Below are 27,425 nucleotides of genomic sequence, written 5' to 3'. Positions count from 1 at the left end.
AGAACAGCTACTGCAAACCTGAACATGTGTTAAAATAAACGTCAAACACTTGCGTGTTGGTGAGAAATCAAGTTTAATAGATAATCATAGATAATCACAGTAAATCTGCGCGCAACACGTGTATGTCTAGAGTTTAACAAGGGTGTAATCAGATTGTGATCAAGCCTAAGATAGTTCATAGATCATAGTTCAATCCATGCTCCCAATTGAGCATAAAAACGAGAAAACATCTGTGCAAGTGTAAACAAAGAAAACCGTAAACGATAGGTCTCCCGTGTTCAACTAATGGTACCAACGGAACTGCGGAATAGGCCGAACAAAGCGGTTAATGATACACACATACAAATAAACAGCCAAGTAAACGTCCTCAACACATGGGATACTGCGCGACTAAAGTTCATAAACAAGTTTAAGACTCAAGTTTTGTATGAACACATGAACATCCCAAAGCATTTAAAATAAAAAGGGATTAGATACGAGATAACTCACATGATAAACGATGCGGTGATAGATAAAGCAAGAACCAACTTTAAACAAGCACAAGTTAACCTATAAATAAGATTATTGTTTTAATGATTTGTTTTAAGTCTTGATTATAAGTTAGCATAATTAATAAGTAATATATATTACCGGAAAAGCAGGAAGAACAAGGAGGAAGACGGAGGCAGAGAGGAAGACGGCAGAGAGAGCAAGGAGCAAGAGAACAGGAGAGATTAAGTGTTTTGTGTGTGATGTGTTAGGAAAAATAATACTATTATTTATAGAAAAACCCTAGGAGACATAATCCCTAGAAAAGGGGAAAAGATCTCAAAAAGCAAAAGATTCCAAAAGCAAAAGATATCAAAAGATATGGCAGCTGCAGGGGGCAAGATAAAAGCTGACAGGGAACAGTAACAGGCATGGGCGGATCAGATAAAGGTACTGGTCAAGCATGGCAAAAGCAGATCTCAAAAGATAATGTCAGTCACTTTTTCTACCAACCAATGGGGGTTGGTACGCATGCTGCGCCGAAAGTAACTATTCAGACATTAGATAGGTTAGGTCAACAGCACAGAGGATAAGACAACACAAAGCATACAGGCTGGAATAAACAGAAGATACAAGGGTTAAGCGCGGGAAGGCTGAGTGCGCGAGCGCGAAGGCTGGCACAACAATCCTTAGCGCACTGCGGGAAGAATCACAAATCCTTAGCGTGCTGCGTGAAGAACAAGAATTCTAAGCGCATCGCGGGAAGAACATGCATTCTTAGCGCGCTGCGAGAAGAGTTCTCTTCTCGCATCGCAGGAACAAGATGTCTTCACGCAGGCTTCCATGAGTCTGGCGCGTGGAGCTGCAGACATCCTTAGGCGGAAAGAACCAAAGGACAAGAGGGAAGAGAAGGCGGAAAGAGAGAAGGAAGAGGGAGGGGACGGCGGAAAGAAAGAGGGAGAAAGAGGCGGGCAGGAAATATATATTATTATTAAAAATAAAATACAAGTATAAATATTAAATAATAAAAGAGAGATCGGGTCAGAGAAACGGGTACCTGGGTCGGGTCGGATCGGGGCAGATGTCACAAAAGGTGCAATGAAACTATGACGCGTGGCAAAAGCAAGCTGGCAACATCTGTCACAAGGACGTATGCCAGAGATTTCGCGGCTACGCGCCCGAAATCCCGTGCCCACGCGCCTGAAAAAGCAACTGGAATGACCATGTTCTGTCACGTCACCATAACTCCCTGCACGTCCTGACACAGTCAGAAGAAACCGTCGCACGACGTTTCAGAGGTTTGGACTTATCTTTTCACCAACTCTTCGAATTTCAAAATTCAAAATTCGAAAATATTAAAAAGTAAGCGGGAAAATACCCCTTACCCCTTGGCAAGCAAGTAACCATAAGACGGATGCGGGTACAGTGTAAAGGCAAAACCCTTCACATACCTAGCACCCGCAGGGAATTGAAGCCAAATAAACCTTGGCAAACAAATAACCGTAAGACGGCTGTGGGTACAGTGTTAAGGCAAAACCCTTCACATACCTAACACCCGCAGGGAATTGAAGCCAAGAAAACCTTGGTGAACCAAGTAACCGTAAGACGGATGCGGGTACAGTGTTAAGGCAAAACCCTTCACATACCTAGCACCCGCAGGGAATTGAAGCCAAGTACCTCGGCAACCAAGTAACTATAAGACGGGTGCGGGTACAGTGTAAAGGCAAAACCCTTCACATACCTAACACCCGCAGGGAATTGACGCCAGGAATACCTTGGAAGTAAAGTAACCGTAAGACGAGCACAGGTACAGTGTTAAGGCAAAACCCTTCACATACCTAGCGCTCCGCTGGGAATTGAAACCAAGAAGGATCTTCTGGGCAATGCTTGCGGAAACGGAAATAACATCCCCGCATAGCGGGAACGTCGAGAACTACGTTGTTTGAAGCTCCAAGATGGAATTGGTGGTCTTAACATAATTGATCACTATGTTCAAAACTACCAAAACCTCATGGAAAATACATACAACTGGGACTCAATGCTCCTGACTTGCGAGGAGGTTACAGACCTACCCGCATCATACCCAAAGACCAAGCAGGAAACTCGGGCATTTCTGCAAGTGACAAGGACTTCCGCGGAAAGAATCCCCATGGAAAACCTTACAAAACCCTTTTCAAAACCCTTTGCTCAAGTCCAAAAGTTCACCTCATTTTATTAAACACTCATGAGAAGAACATTGGACTGGGGGGACTTGAAGAGGTAGGTCCCAGCAGAGCCCAGTTGGACCCGCAAGACTCACCTTAAACAGGGACGTCTGCGCAGAGACCAACTGGATCCGCAGGACCAACCATGCTCAGAGACGTAACGTCCTTACGCGCAGTACGCAAGCTGGTCCCGCAGGAAATGCCTCCCAATGGTGAAGGACTCCGCCTGTCCCCGCAGCCTCGGATACAAGCCATTAGGGAAGGCCACCCGCGCAGCATGGCTACACGCACAAGGCACTTAACTCTCCCCAGTGTCACCTGAAGGAATGAGCAAAGGCGGGAGGGGGAAAACTCCCGCCTAAATGAGCCAGTCCGTATGATGGAGGATCTTTTGTGTGATACCTGACGAGGTACAGACAAAAGATCTGACCAAGAATGCGACAGCTCACTGACAGCAGCATGGCAGACAGCACGCCACAGCACTGTGACCAATAGCCGCCGCCTACCCACCAACTCCTGCCAAACCACGTGCCTAGCCTGTAGTTGGCAGAAGAGGAAGAGTGCACGACACGCCTGCTCTGTGTCAGCCGCTACCTATCCACCACTCACAGGCAAGGCACGTGCATAGGTTACAGTTGGTAGCGTGTTGGGCCGGCTAAACCCCTTGGAAACCTACCTTCGGCTATAAATACCCCAATGGTATGATCATCTTAGAACATCTTATCTTATCATATATACCTGATATCTGCTCTAGCAATCTCTTAATATACTTTTATATTTAAAGAGCAATCTAGTCTGATTCTCACGCCGGAGGGTGGTCACAAGGAGGAACCCCCCCTTCTCAGTGACGAGCTCACGGTGTCTGTTTTGCAGGTTATCAGAAGAACCATCTTCCAAGGGTCTAACCCCTCGTGGGAAACAGCTCTCCAACCCCCAGGTTACCAGTAGACAAGGTTTGCAGAGTCAAATGACCTAACGGACGGATATGGCGGGGCCATGAGCATTAAACGGCTACTTTTAAAAAAATTAATTATCTTAAAATACGAAAAGCTTTTAACTATTAGTTGCCTTTTCAAAATTGATAAATAAATAATTTATATCAAATAATAAAATCTATAAATTAACATTTGTACACGTGCATAATTCACACCAACCAAAGGGGCTGTTTGGGATTCTTTATTTTTACATTCTTATAACTTATGATTTTTGATAAGTTAAAAAAAAGTGTTTGGGTTTCCTTATTATATGAGAGGAAATGTTGATAAGCTACACTTTTGTAACTTATAACTTCTCCTTAAAAGTTATAAGAAAATGAAGATAAGGAATCCCAAACAGCCCCCTAGTCTAAAGAACACACTTCCAACCAAATAAAATGGATAATAACACTCCATTTCAACAACTTTTTACACGATGTTACAAATCCAAACCTGCGATAAACCATTTTAGAAGCCATCCATGCATTTTGGTCAATTTCGACACACCACTTATCCACCATTCCAACACCTGAACTAAGTGCTGCGAAGTTATCTAAACGTCCAAAATCTTAACAAGTTCAATTTCTACCACAGTTTCATCCTAGCTTTAAATTGTACACATTGTCTCCATCATCTTCATCTACTCGATCATCAGAAGCATCATCCCCATCCCCGGTTGCTCCTGTTAGTAGAAAAGAAAAAAAGGAAGCCATTGCCAACTCATCTTCTAAAGCAAAAGTTGTAATACATGTATGGAGTGTTGACGAAGAAGTACTTCTAGCATGTGTGCACATTGACAATATATATGGTTATTTGGATGATTTCAAAAGCATGAACGTCCAAGTCTTAGAAAGGATACTTGTTTCCCTTTGAATTTTGTAGATGAAATTAAAATTCTGCATTTAACCGGATTAAAAATTGGTATAAGACAAGTAGGTTGACTTGGTTTGACTGGTGCGGTACACCGTTTTCTTTATCAAAGTGTAATTTGTATAGAGTTTGCAAGCGTTTTTCTAGTTTGTTTTTGTTTTATGCTAGAGATCGATTGTTTAACATAAGTTGACTAACGCATGTTTAGACAAACATCCCTAGAGAATGTTGCAAACCGCTTAAACCACATGTAGTGGTCACGCCCCACCCTTCTTTTCATTGGTTGGGACAAATTTAACACACATATGGTCGCTATGGTGGTAGCGTCGAAGACCATTTTAAGTTCCATAACGCCCTGTGGGCGGTGTTTCGAGCGCCATAGGAGCGTCATGAGGGGTGGGGGAACGTACCACTAACTAGGCCTTAGGTCAGTGTTGACACAATTTAGAAAGCCACGACATAATTCTGTGAAGGAAAGAGGACGAGAGAGAAACTCGGTTATGGCTCTAAATATTAAAATTAAGGAACATCCATTGTCGAAGTTATATTCCTCTTATATCTCCACTTTAGATGATTAAACTCAAGTTTGAAATTCCTAGAAATTACACTTGTAGTCTTGACTTTGTTTGACCTATGGCTATCCAAGACTACCACCTTTTGAAATATTATTTTATCTACATTAGTTATTTACTAGGTTAGATTCCGTGTTACACACGGATGGAAAATATATAAAACTTCATATACATATATATGTGTGTGTTTGTGTACGCGCGCGTGTGCGCGTCTGTGTTATATAAATAATAATGAATTGTAAACGTCAGATAATACAGCATTATTATTATTATTATTGTTATTATAAGGCATCACTTTTTTATTTTTAATTAAAAGAACCCAGCATACAATGGACAAATAGAAAAAATTAACAATTTAAAACATAATTATAAGTTATGCCACATACTTCTAACTTATATATACCATGAAGCAAAAAAAAACATATTAATTAAAACTTCATCATCTACTTAATTCATAAGTTGTAAATTATGAAGCATAAACATATAGATGTTGTAACATAAGTTGTGTGTTACAAAACTATTTTTATTGAAATTATAAAACAATTAAGTACACAGCATATAAAATGCTAAAAATATGAATATAATAATGAGATATAATTATAATTTTTATTAAACCGCGCGTTTAATAAAGCACCAATATAATCCAAACCTCGTGACTTAAACCACCATTTTAATCCAAACATCCATGCATCTGGTTCAAATGTTCATAAATAATTTTTCAAAGTCCAAAAAAAATAATAATAAAATAAAAAAGTCTCAAAATTTTTAAAAATAAGAATGAAAACAATTAATTGTCTTTATCACTCAATAAATGATGATTATAACAATTTATTTTAAAACTTTCTTCAACTTAAGAGTTAATGTTTAAAATTAATGTGAAAATTTTATGAATGAAAAATTGATGAGTTGGAAGCCAATGTTGACATGCTAGTTGAATGACATGTAGAAACCTTATATTGCTTTAATAGTATAGTAAGATAGCATATCACATTGTTATTTTAATTAAAAGAGAACAACATACAAAAGAAAAATAGAAAAAATTAACAGTTTAAAACATAATTATAAGTTATGCCACATATTTCTAACTTATATATATATCATGAAACAAAAAAGGCTTATTAATTAAAACTTCATAATCTACTGAATTCATATGTTGTAAACTATGAAGCGTAAACATTTAGATGTTGTAACATATGTTGAGTGTTACAAAACCATTTTTATTGAAATTATAAAACATTTAAGTACGCAACATATAAAATGCTAAAATTATGAATAAAACAATGAGATATAATTATAATTTTTATAAAACCGCGTGTTTAATAAAGCACCAGTATAATCCAAACCTTGTGACTTAAATCACCATTTCAATACAAACATCCATGCATCCGATCCATGCATCCATAAATAATTTTCTAAAATCCAAAAAAATAAAATAAAATAAAATAACAAAGTCTCAAATTTAAAAAAATAACAACGTAAACAATTAATTGTATTTATCACGCAATAAATGATGATTATAGCAATTTATTTTGAAACTTTCTTCAACTTAGGAGTTAATGTTTATAATTAATTTTTAAATTAACATGTGAAAATTATATAAGTGGAAAATTGATGGGTTGGAAGCCTATGTGGACATGCTAGTTGAATTGTTGAAATTATGGACCGGTTCGGGTACATCAATACGGCCAACCGGATTATGACTCGTGAGAGTTACACTGTGAGGTAACAAACCATAAACCCGCTTAAGTTAGTTAACCGGGTTAGACACTTTAACGAGATAAAATTATATGGAACGAGCTTTGGAGCAAAACATGGACTTATTGGCCCATTAGGTTTATAACTAATTAGATTAGTTAAACCTAATTGAGGGGTTATAAATATATGATATTTTATAACATGAACCTAATCCTGACAAGTCCATCTCCTGCTCCACCGCCGTTGCTTCACCGCCAGCGCAGGACCAGTCGCCGCCGCTTGTCCGCCGGTGCCGCCGCTGCCCAGTCGCTGTCCGCCGCCGCCGACCGCGCCTCCAGCCGCTGCCGCACACCACCACCGCTGCCGTTGCCGTCGTGCACCGCCACCGTTGGTCGTTGATTTCGTTGTGTCACCTAGCTCGGTTCGTTAGCCTTCGGTGTCTCAACCGGTTATTTATTAACCGAGGTAAACTTAAATATATCGTGAGTTTAATTATATATTTAATGTTTTGACTCGTACTCGTATTGTCTGTAACCGGATCCTGTCGGGTTTAGTTTCGGTGCTGATTAATTATATCCATTCCGCTGCGTATAACTATAATTAATAAGATTAATTATTATTAACCACGTTTATTGAACCGGTTTTAATAAACAAAATTTTAACTGATCACCACTAAAACCCAACATGAATGCCATGTGAAAATCTTGTATTGCTTTAATAGTACAGTAAGATTAATACATATGTTCATATTGATTATAATCAATTTCAATGACATCAAGTCTGGTGGTTAGGGTGTTTTCCTTACAGGGGTTACCTATTTGGGAGGTCCTACGTTCGAATAGTTGACAGTTGAAATTTATTCTTATGAGTTGAACTGTGGTGTTAGTGATTGGTAGGCCTAATAGCTTACTGGGGAAATAAAACAACGTTAAAAAATGAATGATTACGATTATTTAATCGCCAAAAGTATGGTTTTTGATAAACGGTCATATTAATCAAGATTGATTCAACTATGATTTTGTGAATTGGAAGGCAAAGTGTCCACAATTGTTTAAACTTCTTGTTGAACTTCTCACTGAAATCTTTATATTGAATCTGAACTATGTATTTTCAAGGTTTTAGAAACAAATGGTCAGGTCAATTTTAAACTTAGCACTTTAAGCTTAAATACACTCTTGGTGGTTCAAACACGACCAAATAAATACCAACATTTGATTTCGAGCAATTAGAGTTGAACTAGTAGTGTCAATGGTGAGACTGGCCAAAAGCACGCTTAGTTGCATTTTGTCTGAATAAGGCATTCTTACGAATATTCAAATGTACCTATACAATGAAAATTAACCAAACATGATATGCATCAAAATGTCTATTTTAAGTATATGTGTAAATGTTTTATTTGTATGCAGGTGATCAATCTGGTAGTTTAGTAGTGTAGCAAAGATCATGTGTTTTAATTGAATGCGTAGTGTACTGATCCTACACCTTATATATTAAAAATCGTACGGTACTGTTACCGACTTCAAAGTAAATGGTTAATTGTAAAGTATATGATTCTTTTAATTTGATACTTACTTTCCAGAAGTTGTTATTGAGGCGACTTGAGCATAATCGAAATAAGGACCCAGTTTCATAAGTGAAATCATTAATCTCACCAATTTGACGAATTAAGGACATGTCTATATAATGAAAGCTTCCTAGGTTGATGCAAAAATAACCCAAAACTTTAACCTCATTTAAGATCTTTGTCACGAAGGCTAGAATTCTATTAAAAATTAAAATTTTATCGTTTTGCGCTTACCACATTAATCCCATACCTCACTAATATTTTTTTTTGTAATAGCATAAAGTGTAAAAGAAGGCACTGCAAGCGGTAAGTCTAACGGCTTGTTAATGTAGATGAAAAGCTAGAAATGAGTCGATTTTCATCAACAAAGGATGTCAGTACAGTGAATAAAGGAACACATAAGGAATTTAGTTCCCTTTGGATGAGAAATAGAGAGCGCATAGTTGGATCAGATTGGGAGTTTTGGTATTATTTTTTTTCTTTTTGCTATGTTCCTTGTAACCGGGTGTTTGCTTTTCTCTTGCTAGTCTATTTTGTTTTTTTCTAATAAATTGGCTGTTAATAAAAAGTATAATGTAAAAGGGGTTACCAGTACTTGAAGCCAATGAGCTTTAGCTCAACTGATATTGGATGGGAAGTGAAGATTTGGGTCGGAGGCCACAATGTTTTAAGTTCAAACTCGATTTCAGTCAGATTTTACCGAAGTAGGCCTTCAGGTGACGGGTTTTCTCATAAACAGAAGATGATGGATTTCACTGCCCAAAACTGTCTGTGATTGTGGATGTATAAAATCGTCTTTTGTCATTTGCCTAAGGAAGAAAATTTGAAAGCAATTTTCAACGTACAATGAATGAACCTAGTTAACACTTGTCACGGATTCAGGGGAATTGCAATTATTGGGGGGAAGAACTTTAATTAAATGATACGTTATTGAGGTGGTTGAAACATATGACTATAATTATGGCCTTTAACCGTTGGAAACACTTTATTTCTTTTTTAATTTCAACAAGCGACGGAGAAACTCACCCAACTACCCAAGATCACAAATTCCACGTTTGACCGGTCGGGATGAACCGGCACCACGTTGTTAGTTGAACCGATTCATTGTTTATTAAACATTAAGTTGGATGTAGAGGCCCATCAATTTTTCGTTGGGCTAAACTTTGAATTTTATACATGGAAAACTTAGAAGAATTGTAATTGGTTTCATCTTTTCTCGTTTCTACTCTTTTTTTATTTTTGGAACGGAAACTTTCATTAAAAAGTTAGCAAGACGTTAGAAAAATACACAACACGGCTAAAAGTTATAACAGAAAAGTGCACCAATCCTTCCATGACACACTCTTCCAGGTACATTTATCTTTAATCCACATCACCAACCGTCTTGGAAACGCTCGCCAGAATATTCAAGAAGACAACTTCATTCTAAGATTTCCGGATACATGCATCAACATGCCATGAGAATGATCCCATGTATCACCTTATTCTTTTTATGGCCAAGATTGCAAGTAGTATGAGTCTGAAGCGAATCACATACCGTGAACGCATAAATGAGAGGAATATGACACATATATGTTACTAATAAAGGGTAGAAAAATGACACGAGATAAGAATATGATCACTTTTTACTTCATGCACGTTATATATGCTACATAACGATGATCCCACATCAACATTTCCTTTACCAAGAACCGATAACGTAGATAACCTATCCATTTTCGCCTTCCAAACAAAACTGTTAATTTTTTGGAACCCAACTATTCTTTTTCATAACGAAAGGAGAACGATAATAAAAAGCACTGATCAAGATCTTTTCATGGAGGCAACCTATATAAGACCCGACTTATCTTTTAGCCAAACCCATAGATCATGTTGCTGGTTCAAAGAGACATGTTCCAACAAAATGAAGCAATGAACTAACTCACTGTATTCCATTTGAGATTATAAGACGCTGCAAGTTAAGATTGGAATCGGCAAGATAATTTTCCAATTTTGCAATTGAAGTCCATGTCACAACTGAGATTTAGAGTGGTAGTATTGGCCAAGTGCGATTAGATAAGTGCATTGATAGAATAACCCTTATCCGTATGAATCATTTTCAAAAGATATATAACACGATACATATCATCATCAAAAGTTCAAAACAGAAACGCTAGCTTGTTTAATAAATAGTTTTTGACACGAAACAAACCTTACGTTCTATCTCAAGATCTAAAATGGATCCCGTGAGGATCCAGAAAGCTTGATAAATACCTATTGGTTTAAAATAAAGGTATAGATTTCTAAACAGTCAATATCGAAGGAGAAATAACAAAACCTAACAAATTATCAAGTGAATACGGTTTAACTATCAAAACTGAGATTTATGTGTTAAATCAAATGTTTTATATGATTGGAACACTTGACGCATATAGTAGCTTAATGACAACATTAATTCATCCTATACGTGCACGTTTACTTGCAGTGGCTTAAAATACTTACTGTTATATGATCAGCGATTACTTCAAGTAGTATTTTAGATGGCTGTATTGTGCTATATGTGCCCAATGTGTATTTTATTCATTGCTATGTTTTACACTTTGTTATCCGAAATCATGTTACCTCACTCACAATGATTAGAATATGATGTTCTAATATCCAGATATCTTGCCCACTGATTGAATGTTACTCTGAACATGGGTAGAGTAATGATAAGTACTCTTACTTTAGTTGTTTAATGTTTACGACGATAGTAAGTATTCCGGTTGCTACTCTTTGGCATACGCAAGGATACTTGTTTTAACACGTGTGAAAATTTTCTTGATAGCCGTTGTATTGTCTAGATTTTCATAAAAGTCGATCCAATTTTGTTTTGGTAAAAACTGTAAGAGAAATATTCTCAATACTATGAAGAATGATATGTTGACATAAAATCTAGCACTGGTTTTTCTGATGCTCCACGAATGTACGAGTTATAGAGTGCCGAAGCTGGAGGAGAAGTCGCATCTTCAGCTGTGGGGCCACTCATGATGCTCACTATACCGGTTATCCCTAGGGTTGTAGCAGCGAAATATATGATGATATTTGTCCTTGTGTGAATGTTCGCTTTTATATAATGTGATTGTTTTATGATTACTGCCTTACAAGGACACATAGCTGAGCTGTAGAGGGTTAGCAGACAACGGAGAGTAGATGCAAAAGCACTTAGAAGAAATGTTTCGCCAAAGAATAGAGGCGATGTTGCATGTGAGGTTGGAGGGTGAACGAATAGTCTACCGAGACTTGATGAATGAGCGAGCAGCTTCTGACTTTTATGTGCCAGTGCATGCGATGACTAACCGACACTAATACCCTCCCCTTTGCGATGATTGGCTAATTGGTTTGTTTATCGAACAATTTTGTATGTTATTACATACTTTGCATTTGCATTTACAGAACTCGTCAATACTTCCACTTTATTATTTCAAAGAAAATAATGTCATCAACAGACTCGTTGATTTGCCGGTTAAAGTTTTATCTGTCAATGGAAAGTTTGTTAAGCCCGCCTGTGAAAGGGTTGTCTCCAATTAATCGATGATGTATTTGCTGGCAATCCGTCGGTGAAAATTTTAGCCAGCTCCATTCACTGACATACTATCGACAACGAGATCACCAACAAATATGCCTAAGGTCTTCCAACTTATGATGTCCGAATTCAATTAATATACGTTAGGTATTAAACATAAAAGCATATATCTTTCATTAGTTATTCACAAATGCATCTTTCAAAATGCAATATAAAGATATTATATAATTTCTTTTTAATAAAGACCATACAAGGAAGCACTGTACATCAACATGAAACACCTATAATATAATTACAAACCCATCAGTACTGCACCTCGAACACAAAGCCATGGAAGCCAAAGCTGGAGATCAAATGCATCCAACTACATAGATACTACACTACAACCCCTTGAATTCGTTCTTCAGATCAGTTTTAACTGAACCGAATAGGTTAAACAAGTCGTTTTTTATGCATAAAAATCCAAACTAAGCCATACAAAAATAGTTTCATAATTGGGGTTTTCCTATTGCTCATGGCAATCAAACAAAAGCATATAGGTAAATAGTTATGGTAAAAATAAATCATATATGCCTAGATTTAGAACAACGCAATGAGAGTAGGCCCAGAAGTCTCATAAGTTACGGTTTTTGTTTGCAAATCTTATCGATGTAAATGAGCCAAGCCACACATGAGCTACTAATGATTGGCTTGCTAAAAACTTGAATTCAGCCAAACTAAAACTGGCCCGAGCCCAAGCTTGAGACTTTGTTGAAGCTCACTTATTTAACGAGCTTTACTAGGCTCGCATGCCTAAACTGGTATTAACATAAATTTATAATAAAATATCATATAATACATGATCAACAACTTAAAGAGTCCTAATCGAATGCCTACGAAGTTGAACGGTGGGGGTGGGGGTTTGGGGGGGGGTTTATTCTCGATGTTATTAAACTAGATAACTATAATAATAGCAATCGCATACATATATATGCATGCCATACTTACATATATAAAAAGCTAATCCTCGAAAACCTCCATATAAGCTCGACTCATTATATGCTCTCCCGATGAAGAGTCGAAATCTGAGGTCACTTTCGTTTTGTAACGCTAACGAAGACTACGAATCATGTTTCAAGTCAATATATACACGCTAATGCAGCACGAATCATCCTGAATTGGGGATAACATCACTTCAACTATGTATCTATGCCACAATCTAGTAAACCAACAACCAGACATTACAACCTTCTATGCTCAAAATCATATCATTAGAAATCAAAAACAAATAGACCTTCTATGTCAATGAAATATATCATTCTCATCATCTAAAGACCAGTTCAGATTCTACTTAAACACATCCATCCTAAAACTGCAGCATCAACACACATCAACATCACCTTAACCGTCGTCTCCTCCTCCTCCCAGCGCTAGTTACCGCCATATCCATCTCAACCGAACCATCATATCTTTGATCCTGCAGTTGAATATTAACACTAGCATGAACAACCGAATTCGCATCTCTATTCCTTAAATTGATCCTGAGGTTTCTAATCGCATCCGCCACTGGACTAATACTATTATCCAAACTTTGCGGTCCCACGCTCTCCACTCTGCGAGCCTTCGGTCTAGGCGGAATTCTCACTCCGAAATCAGACTCCAGCCCCTCGAAACTCTTCCCATTCCCATTCACATTCCCATTCCCGTAAACGGGTATAACATTAGAATCGGTTACCTCCCCGTTGCAAACCGGACACTCTTTCGAAACCGAATCAACATACGGAACATTATAAAAACACCCCCAACAAAACAAGTGACCACAACATGTCAAAATCGGATCTTTAGCCATACCCAAACATATATTACAATCAAAGAAACCACCTTTATGATCACCATCACTCTTATTATCATCAGCATCCATTTCCAACGCTTTCGCCAACCGGGTTTTATCCCTTTTGTAATTCCTTAAGCTCTCACCATCAACACCCACAACTGGATCATCCACTGACATATAATTTAACGCCGTTGATTGGGGTTGTCTTAAACTCGCGCAAATTGCAAGTCTAATTCGATCTTCAATTGGGCGACGTGGGTTTTGATGTTCATCGGAAAAAGACTCAAACCCAGGTAGCGATTGTGACGGCGGTGGCGGTGACGGTGATGGCGGTGGCGGTGGCGGTGGTGATTGGTTCAAATCAAGATTCATGAGCGAATCACCCATATGGGTTATTTCTTGATTGGATGGGGTGAATTGAAACTGCATTGGATGGAATTGAAAACCCTAGTTAAGATTACAGAAAGCACAAATGGGATTATCCCCAAATGTATCGAGTGTTGTTTGTTTAAATTGACTTAATTTGGTTGTGCATTTTGTTCTGAAAGTATCTAAGAGTGATATCGAAAAAGTGATATCGTATGCCTTTCATATAGTGTGCCTTTCAGCTATATGCCTTAATTTGGTTGTGCATTTTGTTCTGAAAGTATCTATGAGTGATATCGAAAAAGTTATATTGGTTGGTTAAGATTACAAAAAGCCCAAATGGGATTACTCCCGGTTAGTTTTTAACGAAAAAGTGATATCGTCTGCCTTTCATGTTAGGGTAATAATGTGTGTTCAAATTTGAAACTCCAGGGATATACTTTATAAAATTCTAGAAATCTTAATGTTGACTTCATCACTATTTCGATACATGCAAAATCAAAGGTTCATTGTGTAAGCGAAGGTTGAGATGTCGACATTAGAAGTTCTGGAGTTTGAAAAGGTATTTAATTAGAATTTTAAATCTGAAAAGGCACAGTTACCCTGATTTGAATGACACGTGGCATTGTGTTTTCACTAAAAACTAATTAGGATTGATGGTGGGGACTAAACATGCAGCATTCTTACTAATGTTTGGACTAAGTTTGCAACTTTAAGAATTTTGAGACCAAACTTACAATATAATCAAGCCACATGGATCATTTATGCAATTTTCTTTAAATCTTTAATTGTATTTGTATAGGTATTTTGAATTTGTAATCAAAAGAAGTATAAATAATAAAAGGAATTCTAAGTTTAACAAATAATTCTATAAGCGTAATATATCTATTATATAACAGTGAAAGAAATAAAATCATTCATACTCTTGTGAAGGTGATCATTGCTTGACCTCAGGAGGTTTCACCTCCTCTCTACTCTATTTTTGAAAATGTTTTCATCGAACCATCAGGATTTTCTTTCAATACCCTCTCATTGAGATCAACTTTCTGCACTTAACAACATTTCTCTCCTCGACGCATCTTCAACAATCATGCCATGTATCTTCCCCTTTTGTCTCCCATGAAGCTCAAAAAGCTCAACTACATGTAGTCTATGGTTGTGTAACTATCATTAGCAAAAGGTATATAGAGAAGACCCTTTTGATAGTGAATAAAGCTTCCAACTCAGTGCGCATGGGAGACTTAGAAGTTAGAGCAATCTTAAAAAGGATTGCATTTGAACAAGCCGAAGGGATACGTCCATGGTTCTAAAAATCCTGACTAGACACCGATTTATCCGGATTAATTGCTAGTTTTCATCTCACTGACTGACTAGCGACCAACGATTTCTACAACACTAAATATACACCTGAAAACAAAAGTCAATCATGCTTAGAAGAAAAGGGGTGCTCAAAATCAAGATTTGTGCTCATGATGGAATGTTTAATTGCCATCAATTTGGTGGGGCATTGTCCACCATTTCAAAATTGTGATACTTATATTTATGTAAATTCTATGTGTAACAATATTCCTCACATTATGAACGTTTCACAAAAACGCAAACAATTTTTAAGAGTTTTACACCAATCCAACTAGTCATTTTCATAACAATATTTTCTTATTAAAAGCAGTGTGCAAATTGCAACCAAAACGTAGTAAATACAAAACATGAGCCTTAATATCTAATTTGATACATCACGACACACTTTTACACTTTCTTTCTTTTCTGGTGTACCGTGTACGCTACTTGTAAATATACATAACTAGTTTTTATCCCTCGTAGTACGGGGGTTGTTTTACATTTTACGTTTATAATATTTATATATTTTTTTATTTTAATTTATTTATTGTAAGTAAGTTAATAAATGAGATGCTATAAGCTTATAACCCTTTTAAATTTATCTGGCTTTGGTGAGACCCACAACCCGCTTAATAATTTTTTTAGAGTATCCTTATATTATAGGATTTTCATATCAAATATTTGGTAAGATAATTTTTTTAATAATGAGATGTTATAACTCGTTTAAGGCTATATGGGTTTGGTGAAACCTAGACCCGTGAATTTGGTCAAAATGCATGGAAACCCTCCATTTACAAATAAAACAATCTGCTGGCTTGAGAGGAGGTGGGGAGCAACCAGAGAGCTTTTAAAGGTTTTGTTAATACATGTTTAAGATTTAAGATAAACATATTAGCAGAACTGAAAGTGGGAAGCAACCAAAGAGCTTTTAAAGGTTTTGTTTATACATATTTAAGATTTAAGATAAACATATTAGCAGAACTAAATAAATACATATAATGTTACTATGTTAGACTAAAAATCAAATAGAAAATATTTGAGAACAAAACATTACGAAGAGGACCGAGAGAAACGACTGTGCCAAATGCGGTTATACAAACGTGTGATTTTATCGTGAAAATTTAATTTATTTCAATAAGCGCACGGTTGTTCGAAATTCATTGGCATGGCTATAAGACTTTCTTGCGATATTCGGATTCATGTGTGAGAACATAAGCTATATGCCTATATAAATAAGTTTTGCGTAGTTACATGTCTTCCTGTTCGCTATAGCCAAATATCATTTTCCAAAAGTGCAAGTTTGGTTCCGAAACTCACCTAATGTCTAAAGGATCAACTAACACAATGATTAGCACGTAAATAACAATAATTACGAAGAACCGATATTCTATTATTGATTTTGTATTTGAAACGGATGATATACGATGGTGATGCCGACCCTATTTATAGGTCACCGGAACCATGTTCCTACTGTTGCGACGTTTCATAAACGAGCGCAATACTTAATTCTTACTAAATACAACATTTTCACAAACTATTAACTAATTATACTTTACTTCCTAACCACACTAACAAAGTTTTCTAACAATGCTTAATTATTTCTTAATAAACTAACGAAACATTAGCGAGATTGATGGTTAACCAACAATTCCCAAATATACATTAAGAACATTAAAATGTGAAACAAATTATAACCACGTTCATAACTCATCAGAAAGCTTAAATACAATAAATGAAAAGCAAAATTGGTGTTAAGCACACCGTTTTATATAAACTAGTTATTAGATAATACAAAGTTTAATCTAACCGTATTGGGTGTCATTGTTTACAATGAAAAACAATGAGTACAGTCGTCCACTCGTCCTCATTGATACAAAGTTTAATTCATGGTTTAATTCAATTACAAAGTTTAATTCATGGTTTTCAATTACAACTTGTGGGAATCATAGCCCACAATAATGAGTGTAGGCTCATAACCCTTCTAATTTAGTTCAATGAGAAATTAGTTCTCAATACTTAAAATTAATTAGTTAAATATCAATATTGTATCTCAAATTCAAGAGCGTGAGAGACAGGTATCCAATACTTGAAAATCATGAATCTCATATTCAATGTTACGATAAAAAAAAAAGGCACTCCATACTCGTAGATCACGAATATAAAGTTCAATTTGCATGAACCAAATTCTCTACAACCCTAGCCCTGCTTGTGGTGCGCACATATGATGTATATATGTGTGAACCCTCGGGTGGGCAAAAGTGAAATTGCACTAATTTTGACGTTATTTTACTAATCTCGTGAAAATAACGTTAAAAGTGACGGACGGTTAATCAGGCATCATGTAGTGGCGTTGATAGCCGAAAGACAAGGGTACATGCACCGATCAGCCGGTGTCCCGATGATTGAGTGCTATGTGCCTTATGTCCAAGGCTTGATGCAAAACTACTATCAAGCCGGGGGTCTCACCGAAAGCAGCCTCTCTATCCTTATAGGGTAGAGGTAAGGCTGTCTACATCTTACCCTCCTCAGACCCTACCATAGCTTTGCTATTGGTGGGATATACTGAGTACGATGATGATGATGATGATGAAATTCTCTACAACCCTTAAAAGACGATTAAGTTTTCACTATTTCACACTTCAATTTTTTTCCCTATACTAGTTTATGTACCATATAGGCATATACCACAAGAACGAGCATAGTTTACATATATACAGAGTCAACCTATCAAAAAGGTTACTACACAGATGAAAAATGTAGGAAAACGAAACACATTTATTTTGTATAATTTAGGAAAGCTCTCCTTCCAAGTAGTTACCTAAAAGTTAACACAATTTAAAATAAGTAACCCTGTAAGGCTAAGTGTAGTGGAGAGATAATTTAGGCGACAAAGGGTGATTTTGGCAAGGAACACCGTCCTCTAGGCGACAAAGGGGCGATAAGTGTGTGTGTCTATGTGTGTTGTGGAGGGGGGGGGGGGGGGGGGATTTGTCACCGGGTTGTGTGATGATGACGACGACGACATGGCGATCAATAATTGGAGAGTGGGGCGATTTGTGGGCTACAACACCGCCCCTCCGGGCTACATATCGCCCCCTTGGCCGCGTGTCAAAAATCTCTCCCATTTTGTAGTCCCTCCATTACACATAGCCTAATAACAAGTCCCTTGTAGCATCAGTATTTTCTGTTTTGTTCATAAGGAGTTCACGAAGTTTTTCGTTGCGTCGGTGGAGACTTCCTACGAGGTCACCTATTCCAGTATTATTCCCATATGGGCATGCTTAAATGTAAAATTCTCATTTTATATGTAAAACTCAATCTCTCCTTTTCGTGTAATCTTGTTTGTTGGTTGCTTGGTTCGTTCAACGGTTATATTCTTGTTTTTGTCTTTGGGTGACAATACCCCAAGCCACTACCCTCCAGTGAAAATCATGGGGCTGGCGGCGGTACCCGAGCTTCACAACCTTCACGCTTAACCACTCTACGAAGCCTATTCTCTGATTAATGCATTAGTCTGTAAATTACATGTTAGGTGGTAAATAGTAGAAGGACTGAAGTGTAAATACTCAATAGTTCAGGGCTATAATTATAATATGCTAGTATAGAAGTCTATAAATGTCATGAATGACATTTATAGACGTAATATGCTAGTATACATATATAGAAGTCATGAATGAATGAAGGAAGCTAATGATTTGAGAGTTTAACCCCTCATTCTTCTGTGATTCTTCTTCTTTTATAATTCTTTAGGTCAATTACGGTTTGTATCATAACATTACATAATACTATTTACTGTTTTGATGTTACCGCTTTCTTTTTAGGCTTTTATTTACATGTATAACAATGAATTTGTAACTTTTCGTTGTTCAATTATAAAATTATTAAATGTAATTAACTTTTATTTGAAAACCTCATGCAATATATGGGTCTCACCATAGGGTCTAATAATAAAGTAAAATATGTCAAAGGTCAACTAGAGGTGCTTATACGTTTTGTGAACGGTCAACATTTAAATGGCTGCTACACTCGAACGTCGAACCTCTAGGAGGACGGAACAGCCACAGACCATGACGTCCAATACATATTTAATTATGGGAAAATTCTCAAAATAAGCATTTATGAAAACAAAATTCTAGTTTTAGGTATCATTTATAAAAAATTCCAAAAATAAGTATTATAAACTAGTCGTGACGAGTAGTTTGTAGAAACCAATTCGAGCTTGCCACGTGTCCTTAAACTAGCCGTAACAAGCACGTTTACTAATCAATTACTCATCACGACTAAATAAGGTTCATGCCTCGTAATCAACGCCCACGAGTAATTCATAAGTTCTTTAGTCGTGACGAATAGATTATAAGGTTAAACTAGTCGCGACGAGTATATTATAAGGTTAAACTAGTCGCGATAAGTTAACTACTAATAAACTACTCATATAGGGAATGTAAACCAGGTAAACTAGTCGTCACGACTAAATGATTTATAAATAACTCGTGGGCGTTGATTACGAGACATGAAACTTATTTACTCGTGACGAGTAATTATTAGTGAACGTGCCCGTTACGGTTAGTTTAAGAACACATGACAACTTTTAATTGGTTCTACAAACTACTCGTCACGACTAGTTTATAATACCTATTTATAGATTTTTTTACAAATAATATCTAAAATAAGAATTTTGTTTTCATAAATACTTATTTTGGGAATTTCCCTTTAATTATTCAATTTAATTAAATAAGTAGTTGATCCTACACCACTCAAATATTAATAAATCCTCGTGACATACTAGTATAATTGAATGGGTAAACCACATTGATAAAATATGAGTTTTTTTTTTTTTTGGTGAAGGTTAGTGTAAATAACTAAAATCATGGCAATTCTTATATAAGGGTAGCCATTGAATTAAAGTAATTTTTTTTACAGATTCAGTCCATAATCTGCAATAGTAAAAATTACTAAAAAAACGAAAGATATAATTTAGTTAAAACAATCAAATCGTGAATCTTTTTTCAATTTTAAGAAGTCTGATTTTATTTTTAAAATAAGCAGCCTAATTTTGTTGCTAACCAAAAAGCTCATTTTTGTAATTTCTCGAATTTTTTTTTTTTTTGGGTAAAGGTTAATGTAAATAACTAAAATCATGGCAATTCTTATATAAGGGTAGCCATTGAATTAAAGTTATTTTTTTTTACAGATTCAGTCCATAATCTGCAATAGTAAAAATTACTAAAAAAACGAAAGATATAATTTAGTTAAAACAATCAAATCGTGAGTCTTTTTTCAAGTTTAAGAAGCCTGATTTTATTTTTAAAATAAGCAGCCTAATTTTGTTGCTAACCAAAAAGCTCATTTTTTTAATTTCTCGAATTGTTATAAAAAAAGTTGATTGCATTATTGAACCTGATTAGCGAGTGACCTAACCGTGACCTTCGTTTATGTCATTTTACCATGTTCTTTTATTAAAGTATTTATTTTATTTTATGACCCTACCCGCACCAAAAATTTCGATATCTAGCTATTATACATTCAAGCACAGTAGAATACTAACATTATAGGAAAAATATCCTAGTTGCGCCATCAACTGAGATGTTCTCTATGACGTCTTCTACAAGTAGGAGATGGTTTAATAAGTAATTTATATAAGAAAAATATAAAATTTAAAGAAAATTAGTAATCAAATTTGGTAGCATATATCTATAATCTATAATATATATAAACAAAACCTTTAAAAACTCTCTGGTTGCTTTCTAAAATTTCTCAAGTCACCAAAGTGTTTTATTTGTAAATGGAGGCTTCTCATGCATTTGATTCGAATTCACGGGTATGTGTCTCACCAAACCCAGATAGCTATTAAACGGGTTATAACATCTCATTAAATTAAAAATTAATCTTACCAAATATTTAATATGAAAATCCTATAAAATAGGGATATACTAAAAATTAATATTCGATTTAAAAAAAGATATTATTTATAATTATAAAACAATTTTATAGTAAAAAAATAAGCGGGTCATGGCCCATGGGTCACAAAATCCAGATAGTTTTTAAACGGATTATAACATATCATTTATTTATGAAACTCTCTTATCATGAAACCCTAAGTATATTATTAACTTTCTTACAATAAAATAACTTAAAATCCAAAAAATAAATATTAGAAAACGAAAAATATAAAATAACCTTCGTAATACATAGAATAAAACCTAGTGTATTTTTATTTTAAAGTAAAGAATTTTGTCATGTGTCGGGCTCCAAATTTTTTCTTAGCATTTTTTCCCCACCACTCAATCTTGTTAAATAAACCAATTTTTATATCTTTTTATTTTTTACTAAAATAATAATTATTTTAATAAAGCACGATTTCTTTAAATTATCCTTTGTTATAAAAATCTAAATTCTAATTATAAAACTTTTATCTTTTAATCAAATTGTAGATGGAAGTTAAATGTATTTTTGAAACTCAATTATATATGAACTTTTACATTTTGTTTTGTATGTTTTTAAAGTCGTTTAGAATACATTTCTACCTATAAGAATTACACAAAATCATGTAATCATGGGCTATCCTCCCTTATGGCTCGGGAATCGGGATGGCTCTGCCTTCTTTTTTTTGTTCAATAGTGTAAATATACATGTTTCTTTTAAATTATACGTATTGTGTCCCTTCTTTTATTTTCATCTAAGCTTCACCACTACGTAAAATACCCGGGTTTTCAGACCAATCTGGTTGATATTTAAAAGATAACAAACTATTAGACCTACCTTCCACTTTAATTAGCAATAAGAGAGGACCGGCTCGGCCGCTCAGATATTGACGCCTTGACCCACAATTAGGTGATTGTACACATCTTAATGCATATAGTACAAGTATGCTGGAATCCTAGTCAACCTTTCCCGTACGTTGTATTTTGTCTTATCCGAAGGCAAACACACATCTTTTTCGGCCTCTCAATAAAATATCTTTTTTTTGAACGGTCTCGCAATAAAATATCTAGTTCATAACTAATCAATAAAACGTTCAATATTAAATAAAATATTTGAAAATTAAAATTGTACGTAATTATCCATATAAAGTCAAATATGACATCGTAACATTGTGGAAATCTGTTTCTTAATTATAAATCCTGTCTACAGCTGCAGATATTTGACCCTTATGCTTATTTTCTTCAACATGATTTTGTTTTATATAATAAAATTAATAATAATGATGATCAAAAGTCACCCTAATATTTCCGCTCATATCAACTTGCAGGCTGATCATTTATTTATATTTAATTTATCGAAGATATTGAAAAATATTATAGACTTATCAACAGGGGCTCGTTAAATTTTTTTATGCATTAAAATTTATTGAAAGATTTGTGGTTCTTCAAAAATGTTTCAAGTTGTGATTACTAAGTTATATTTGGTTTATTAGTTTGTTCAATAATTCGATGGTGGCGGCCTAAGCCACGACGACAGTGGTGGCGAAGGTGGTTCTTGCCTTGATGTTGGAGGTAGTTTTGTGGCGGCAACATATGTGTGATTGTGATTGTGGCTATGACGTTAACGTTACTTTCTTATTTCGTTTTTAGTGGGCGATGAACGGACTATAACGTTTCCTTCTTTTACTTCATTTTTGGCGGGAGAGGGGGCGGACTATGGTAACTACCAAAATGTCGTTAGAGATGAAATTTAGATTACGATTCCATTGATTCAAAAAGAGTACGCTAACGTGTTTAAAACCACATAAGTAGTGTAATAAGTTGATTTTAAAAAAATTATTACGTTTGCTTATGTCAATATTTAAACAAACGTGTGTAGTATACTTCTGCACAAAATTATATTTATAATTTTAGATTGGCAACATCTTTTTAATATATCTCTAAACTAACTTGTTTATGCATTTGATTTTTGATGCTAGACTGTCATGATATAGTAAAAAATAATAATAGTCAGAGAACCTAATTATTTTAAACTAGTTAGGGCAAGTAAGGTATCGAGCCATGAGGAGTATATGGTCAGTGTAACATGGACAATTTATAACATTATGAAGTAGCAGAAAAGAGTGTTGATCACACTAGCAATGATTTGAGTTTAGAATTAAAACAAACAAGTAATCAAGTTTCAAACAATTAACAAGAACAAATCACACCCGAGGTTCAAGTATGTAACAAGCAGCAATCTCATGTCATTCAACAGGTTAATTATCAATAATCGAATATCGTTTATCAGCTAGTTAAACCTTAGGCGTCAACAATCACTAACACGCGGCACAGGTTATCAAATAATCCATGCCAGCGTGACTCAACTAAGGGCAATTGTATGCTTCATCATATTCAAACTAATCAATGCAACCCTATAAACACGTATCACAGCAACTGGCAAACTAATCGTTCTGATTGAATAAATATAAACCGACCGAGTGCACAACAATACCAATCATCAATGTTCATAGATCAATAATAAACAGTTACAATTAGTGTGTTCTTAAAACATGAGAAAATTGTAAAAGTTACAATACTCTACATCTCGGATACGATCCGAGGGGATTAGCCGCTCATGTAGTTGATGGAATCTTCAATCTTCATGAAATCCGAAGTTGATTTGATGAAATAATTGTTGTTTTTCTCTCCAAGAATGGCCTCCAGCTTCCAGGATTTTTATCCTTATATATGGTTTATAATTTGCGACTCCCATAGTTTAATTTGGTCCAGTATGGTACTCTAGTTTCAGCAAATGGTACTCTAACTTTAGAGTATGATACTCTAATTTAGCACCATACTTTAAAAACTCCTGATCTACGCATCTCTTATGCTCAGCATATAATACTCTGCTTTCAGCAAATGACATGCTAAACCAACTTTTACCCAGATTCTCCAATTTTGATCATACCCTATCACACATCATCCCGGATCTTCATCTCGTGCTCGTACAAGTTCAATTTAACCGCTTTAGTATCTAGTGATTTGTAACACCATAAACAAATATGAATTACCACTGTTCGTACAAATAAACAACTAAAACTATACGACTGACATAGTAATATACGAGCTTAATACATGACAATCAATTTTATTATGTTTATTGATATATTATGTTTATCGATAGACATTAGCGTCGATATATAAGCCAATAAATAATTATTAAAAGAACATAAGCTAAAATAGGATATAGTTTATCGGATGTGCTTGACTGCTTGATCCGTGTCATGTTTATCTCGGACTCTATAGGAATCATGGGAAATTATGGTAACTTAGTTTGAGCATTCTCATCCTATTCTCTATAAATATGTGAGGGAAGTTTGTAAATTATAGGGTGGGGTGATGAGTGGTTGTGAGTGTAAATTATAGGGTGGAGAGAGAAATGTAGTGATTTTTTGTAAATTTGGGGAAACATTTGGGGAAACATTGTTTTCCCTATTTATTTTTTAATATTTGTTGGATTGGTTGTGAGTAGAGGAGAGAGAAAACTGTAATGATAAATGTATAAAAATACTATTTAATTAAGCATGAGAGAGAAATGTAGTGTTTTTTAGTGTAATTATAGGGATAGAGATGGGGAACGGATTGAGAATGCTCTTATGAACTTATGATACTACAATAAATCCAGATTTAACTATTTAGTGTAATTATAGCGAGCCGATGAGTTAATATGAGCATGATCCTTTTAGCTAACATTTACAGGCTTGATCCAGAAATGACCCAAAATCGTTTAGAAGTTCGTATTAGGTTGTGGTCATGTAAGAAATTTGCCCGCTAGTTTTAAATAATTAAATATGTATTTATCATAACTAATTGAACATACAACAAATCATTACAAACCATCAGATCAACTTCACATCTTATTCTAAACTTTTTTTTTTAAACCATCCAACTTATTCTACAACAACACACACAAACACTAGTAAAAAATCTAAAACTTGTATACATAGCCGTATGTGAGAGTGGGCGCCACTGGTGGTCCGCAGGCTCGTCTACAAAACCAGAAGTCGTTTGCGAACTTCACGTCCACAACCACCTTGTCCTTGTTGCTTGTATGTTACCTTGCTACATCATCCGTACCAGTAAAATTTGTTGCCGTCATAGGTGCTCATAACAAAAGTATTTTTTCATACACCACAATGTAACTTTAGGGTGCACAATGAAACTCTCAAAACTAAAGGATAATAATTAAAACTATTAATTTTAAAAAGATATAAATACCCCTTAACATTCAAAGTTCAAACACATCTTACACAAACCCATTCAACTTTATCCAATGGCGATTGCCACTATCCATGAAGACATACTCAAAACCCACATTTTGACCAAACTCGACGGTCAAACCCTCGCCGCCGCCGGCTGCACATCTTCCGGCCTACAAACCCTCTGCTCCGACCACAAACTCTGGTCCAATATCTGCCACGCCACGTGGCCATCCACCGTTGACCCTCTAGTCAACACAACCATCTCCACCTTCACTTCTGGCCACCGGTCTTTCTTCTCCGACGCCTTCTCATCCCCAACACGCCGCCTCACAGCCACCGTATCACCACCACCCCCGACCACAATGATAATATCCTCCGTGGATATCAAATTCCACGACCAATTAATATTCTCTAAGGTTGAGTTAACTAACACTACTCCGAGTGATTGGTTCCAAACGACACCGTTTCGGGTTGATCTTCTCGAACCGAAAGAACTTGTTTTGTCCGGTGTGAAGTTTTCCGGCGCCGGCGCCGGAGATGATCATGTGACGCTGACGAATCTTGAAAATAATATGACGTTGAGTTGGATCATGATTGACCCGACCCGGAACCGGGCGGTTAATTTGTCTAGCGGGAAACCGGTTTCCGTACAACGGAATTGGTTGACCGATGACGTGGAGTTGACTTTCGCCGTGGTGCTTGTTCGGGATAATGATGACGTCACGTGCAATATTCTAGTCACGTGCGGGGTGAATGACGGGCGTGGGGAGTTAACGGTGAAGGGGGTGAGTTTAACGGTGATGGATGTATATGGAAAGTGTTTAAGTGGGAGGGATAGTATGGTAATTTTGCGAGGGCTTGTCACGGGGCTAAGACAAAATAGGGGTAGTGTAGAGGAGGAGAGAGAAAGATACGGCGAGTACATTCAAAGGAGGAGAGAGAGAAAGGAGAAGTCAGAGAGAAGAGAGAGATGGCTTGATATGGCTTGTGTTGCGACCGGGCTTGCCATCTTCATGGCGTTTTGCTCACTTGTCATCTATTAAACCCATTAATCTTACCTAATTTTTAGCTCTTGCAAATGCAAACTCAAGGAGATTCGATTGGTAAAAAGGAATACCGTGATAAAATACAATTCTTTTATTTAATTAATTATTGAAATTATATATACTTTTAATTCAATGAATGAATATTTATTCTGGCCTGTGAGAGTTGCCTTATCTTAACCGTGTTAGTGGCATGGATACTAAGATCCAAAAGATAATATAAATTAGAGTTAATTACATAGCGGGTATATTTGTTTTATAGATTTGATCCTTAATTATGAAAAAAATACATATATGGCATTTGGGTACATGGGATAAAAAGAGGTAAAACACAGACAATAACAAGGAAGGTGACTATGAGAGATTATTGTTTTGAAAGGGAAGCAAATTGAGGAGTTAAAGAATACGTGAAATATATTTTGGTTTGGTTTTATAGAGGAGGTGAAAAATGTAAGAAGATTGAGATTATGGAATCAGTGGTTATGGATGAAAATGTTATGTGTTAAGCTCTTTTTCAATTCATGGCGAATATAGGGACTAGTTGTGAAAATGATATTCAAAAGTGATTTTTCTTGACAAATAAGCATTGTATCTTCATGAGACGGGAGTTGAGGCTCTATATTATGCTCAATGCTAAACTTTAATAAAAACACGTCGTATTTCGCTTGGTTAAGTCAATAAGTATGAAGGTGTGAAAGGTTTGCGAATCTCCAAATAAGTGATAATTGAAATAACCGTTGGAACATCAAGTGAGATCATTCCCACAACCAGTCCCTATTTTTTCGCCATAAATTGTTGGGCAACAGGGA

At 35.8% G+C, this 27,425-nt stretch overlaps 2 protein-coding genes across 2 annotated transcripts; one reads left to right on the top strand and one right to left on the bottom strand.

Moving 5' to 3' along the window:
* Positions 1-13,266: 13,266 nt before the first annotated feature.
* LOC143569090 (uncharacterized) lies at positions 13,267-14,091 on the bottom strand. Its single transcript, XM_077055078.1, has one exon. The coding sequence runs from the start codon at positions 14,089-14,091 to the stop codon at positions 13,267-13,269; it is 825 nt and encodes a 274-aa protein (XP_076911193.1).
* An 11,551-nt stretch (positions 14,092-25,642) lies between these two features.
* Positions 25,643-26,622, top strand: LOC143569084 (F-box protein At2g27310-like). Its single transcript, XM_077055072.1, has one exon. The coding sequence runs from the start codon at positions 25,645-25,647 to the stop codon at positions 26,614-26,616; it is 972 nt and encodes a 323-aa protein (XP_076911187.1). The 5' UTR covers positions 25,643-25,644; the 3' UTR covers positions 26,617-26,622.
* The last annotated feature ends 803 nt before the right edge of the window (positions 26,623-27,425 follow it).

This window comes from Bidens hawaiensis, unplaced genomic scaffold (genome assembly GCF_021521415.1).
Source record: "Bidens hawaiensis isolate Kalapana, Puna unplaced genomic scaffold, B.hawaiensis_p1.1 tig00024303_1, whole genome shotgun sequence".
Taxonomy (NCBI): Eukaryota; Viridiplantae; Streptophyta; class Magnoliopsida; order Asterales; family Asteraceae; genus Bidens; species Bidens hawaiensis.
This window is presented reverse-complemented; position numbering and strand designations above follow the sequence as displayed.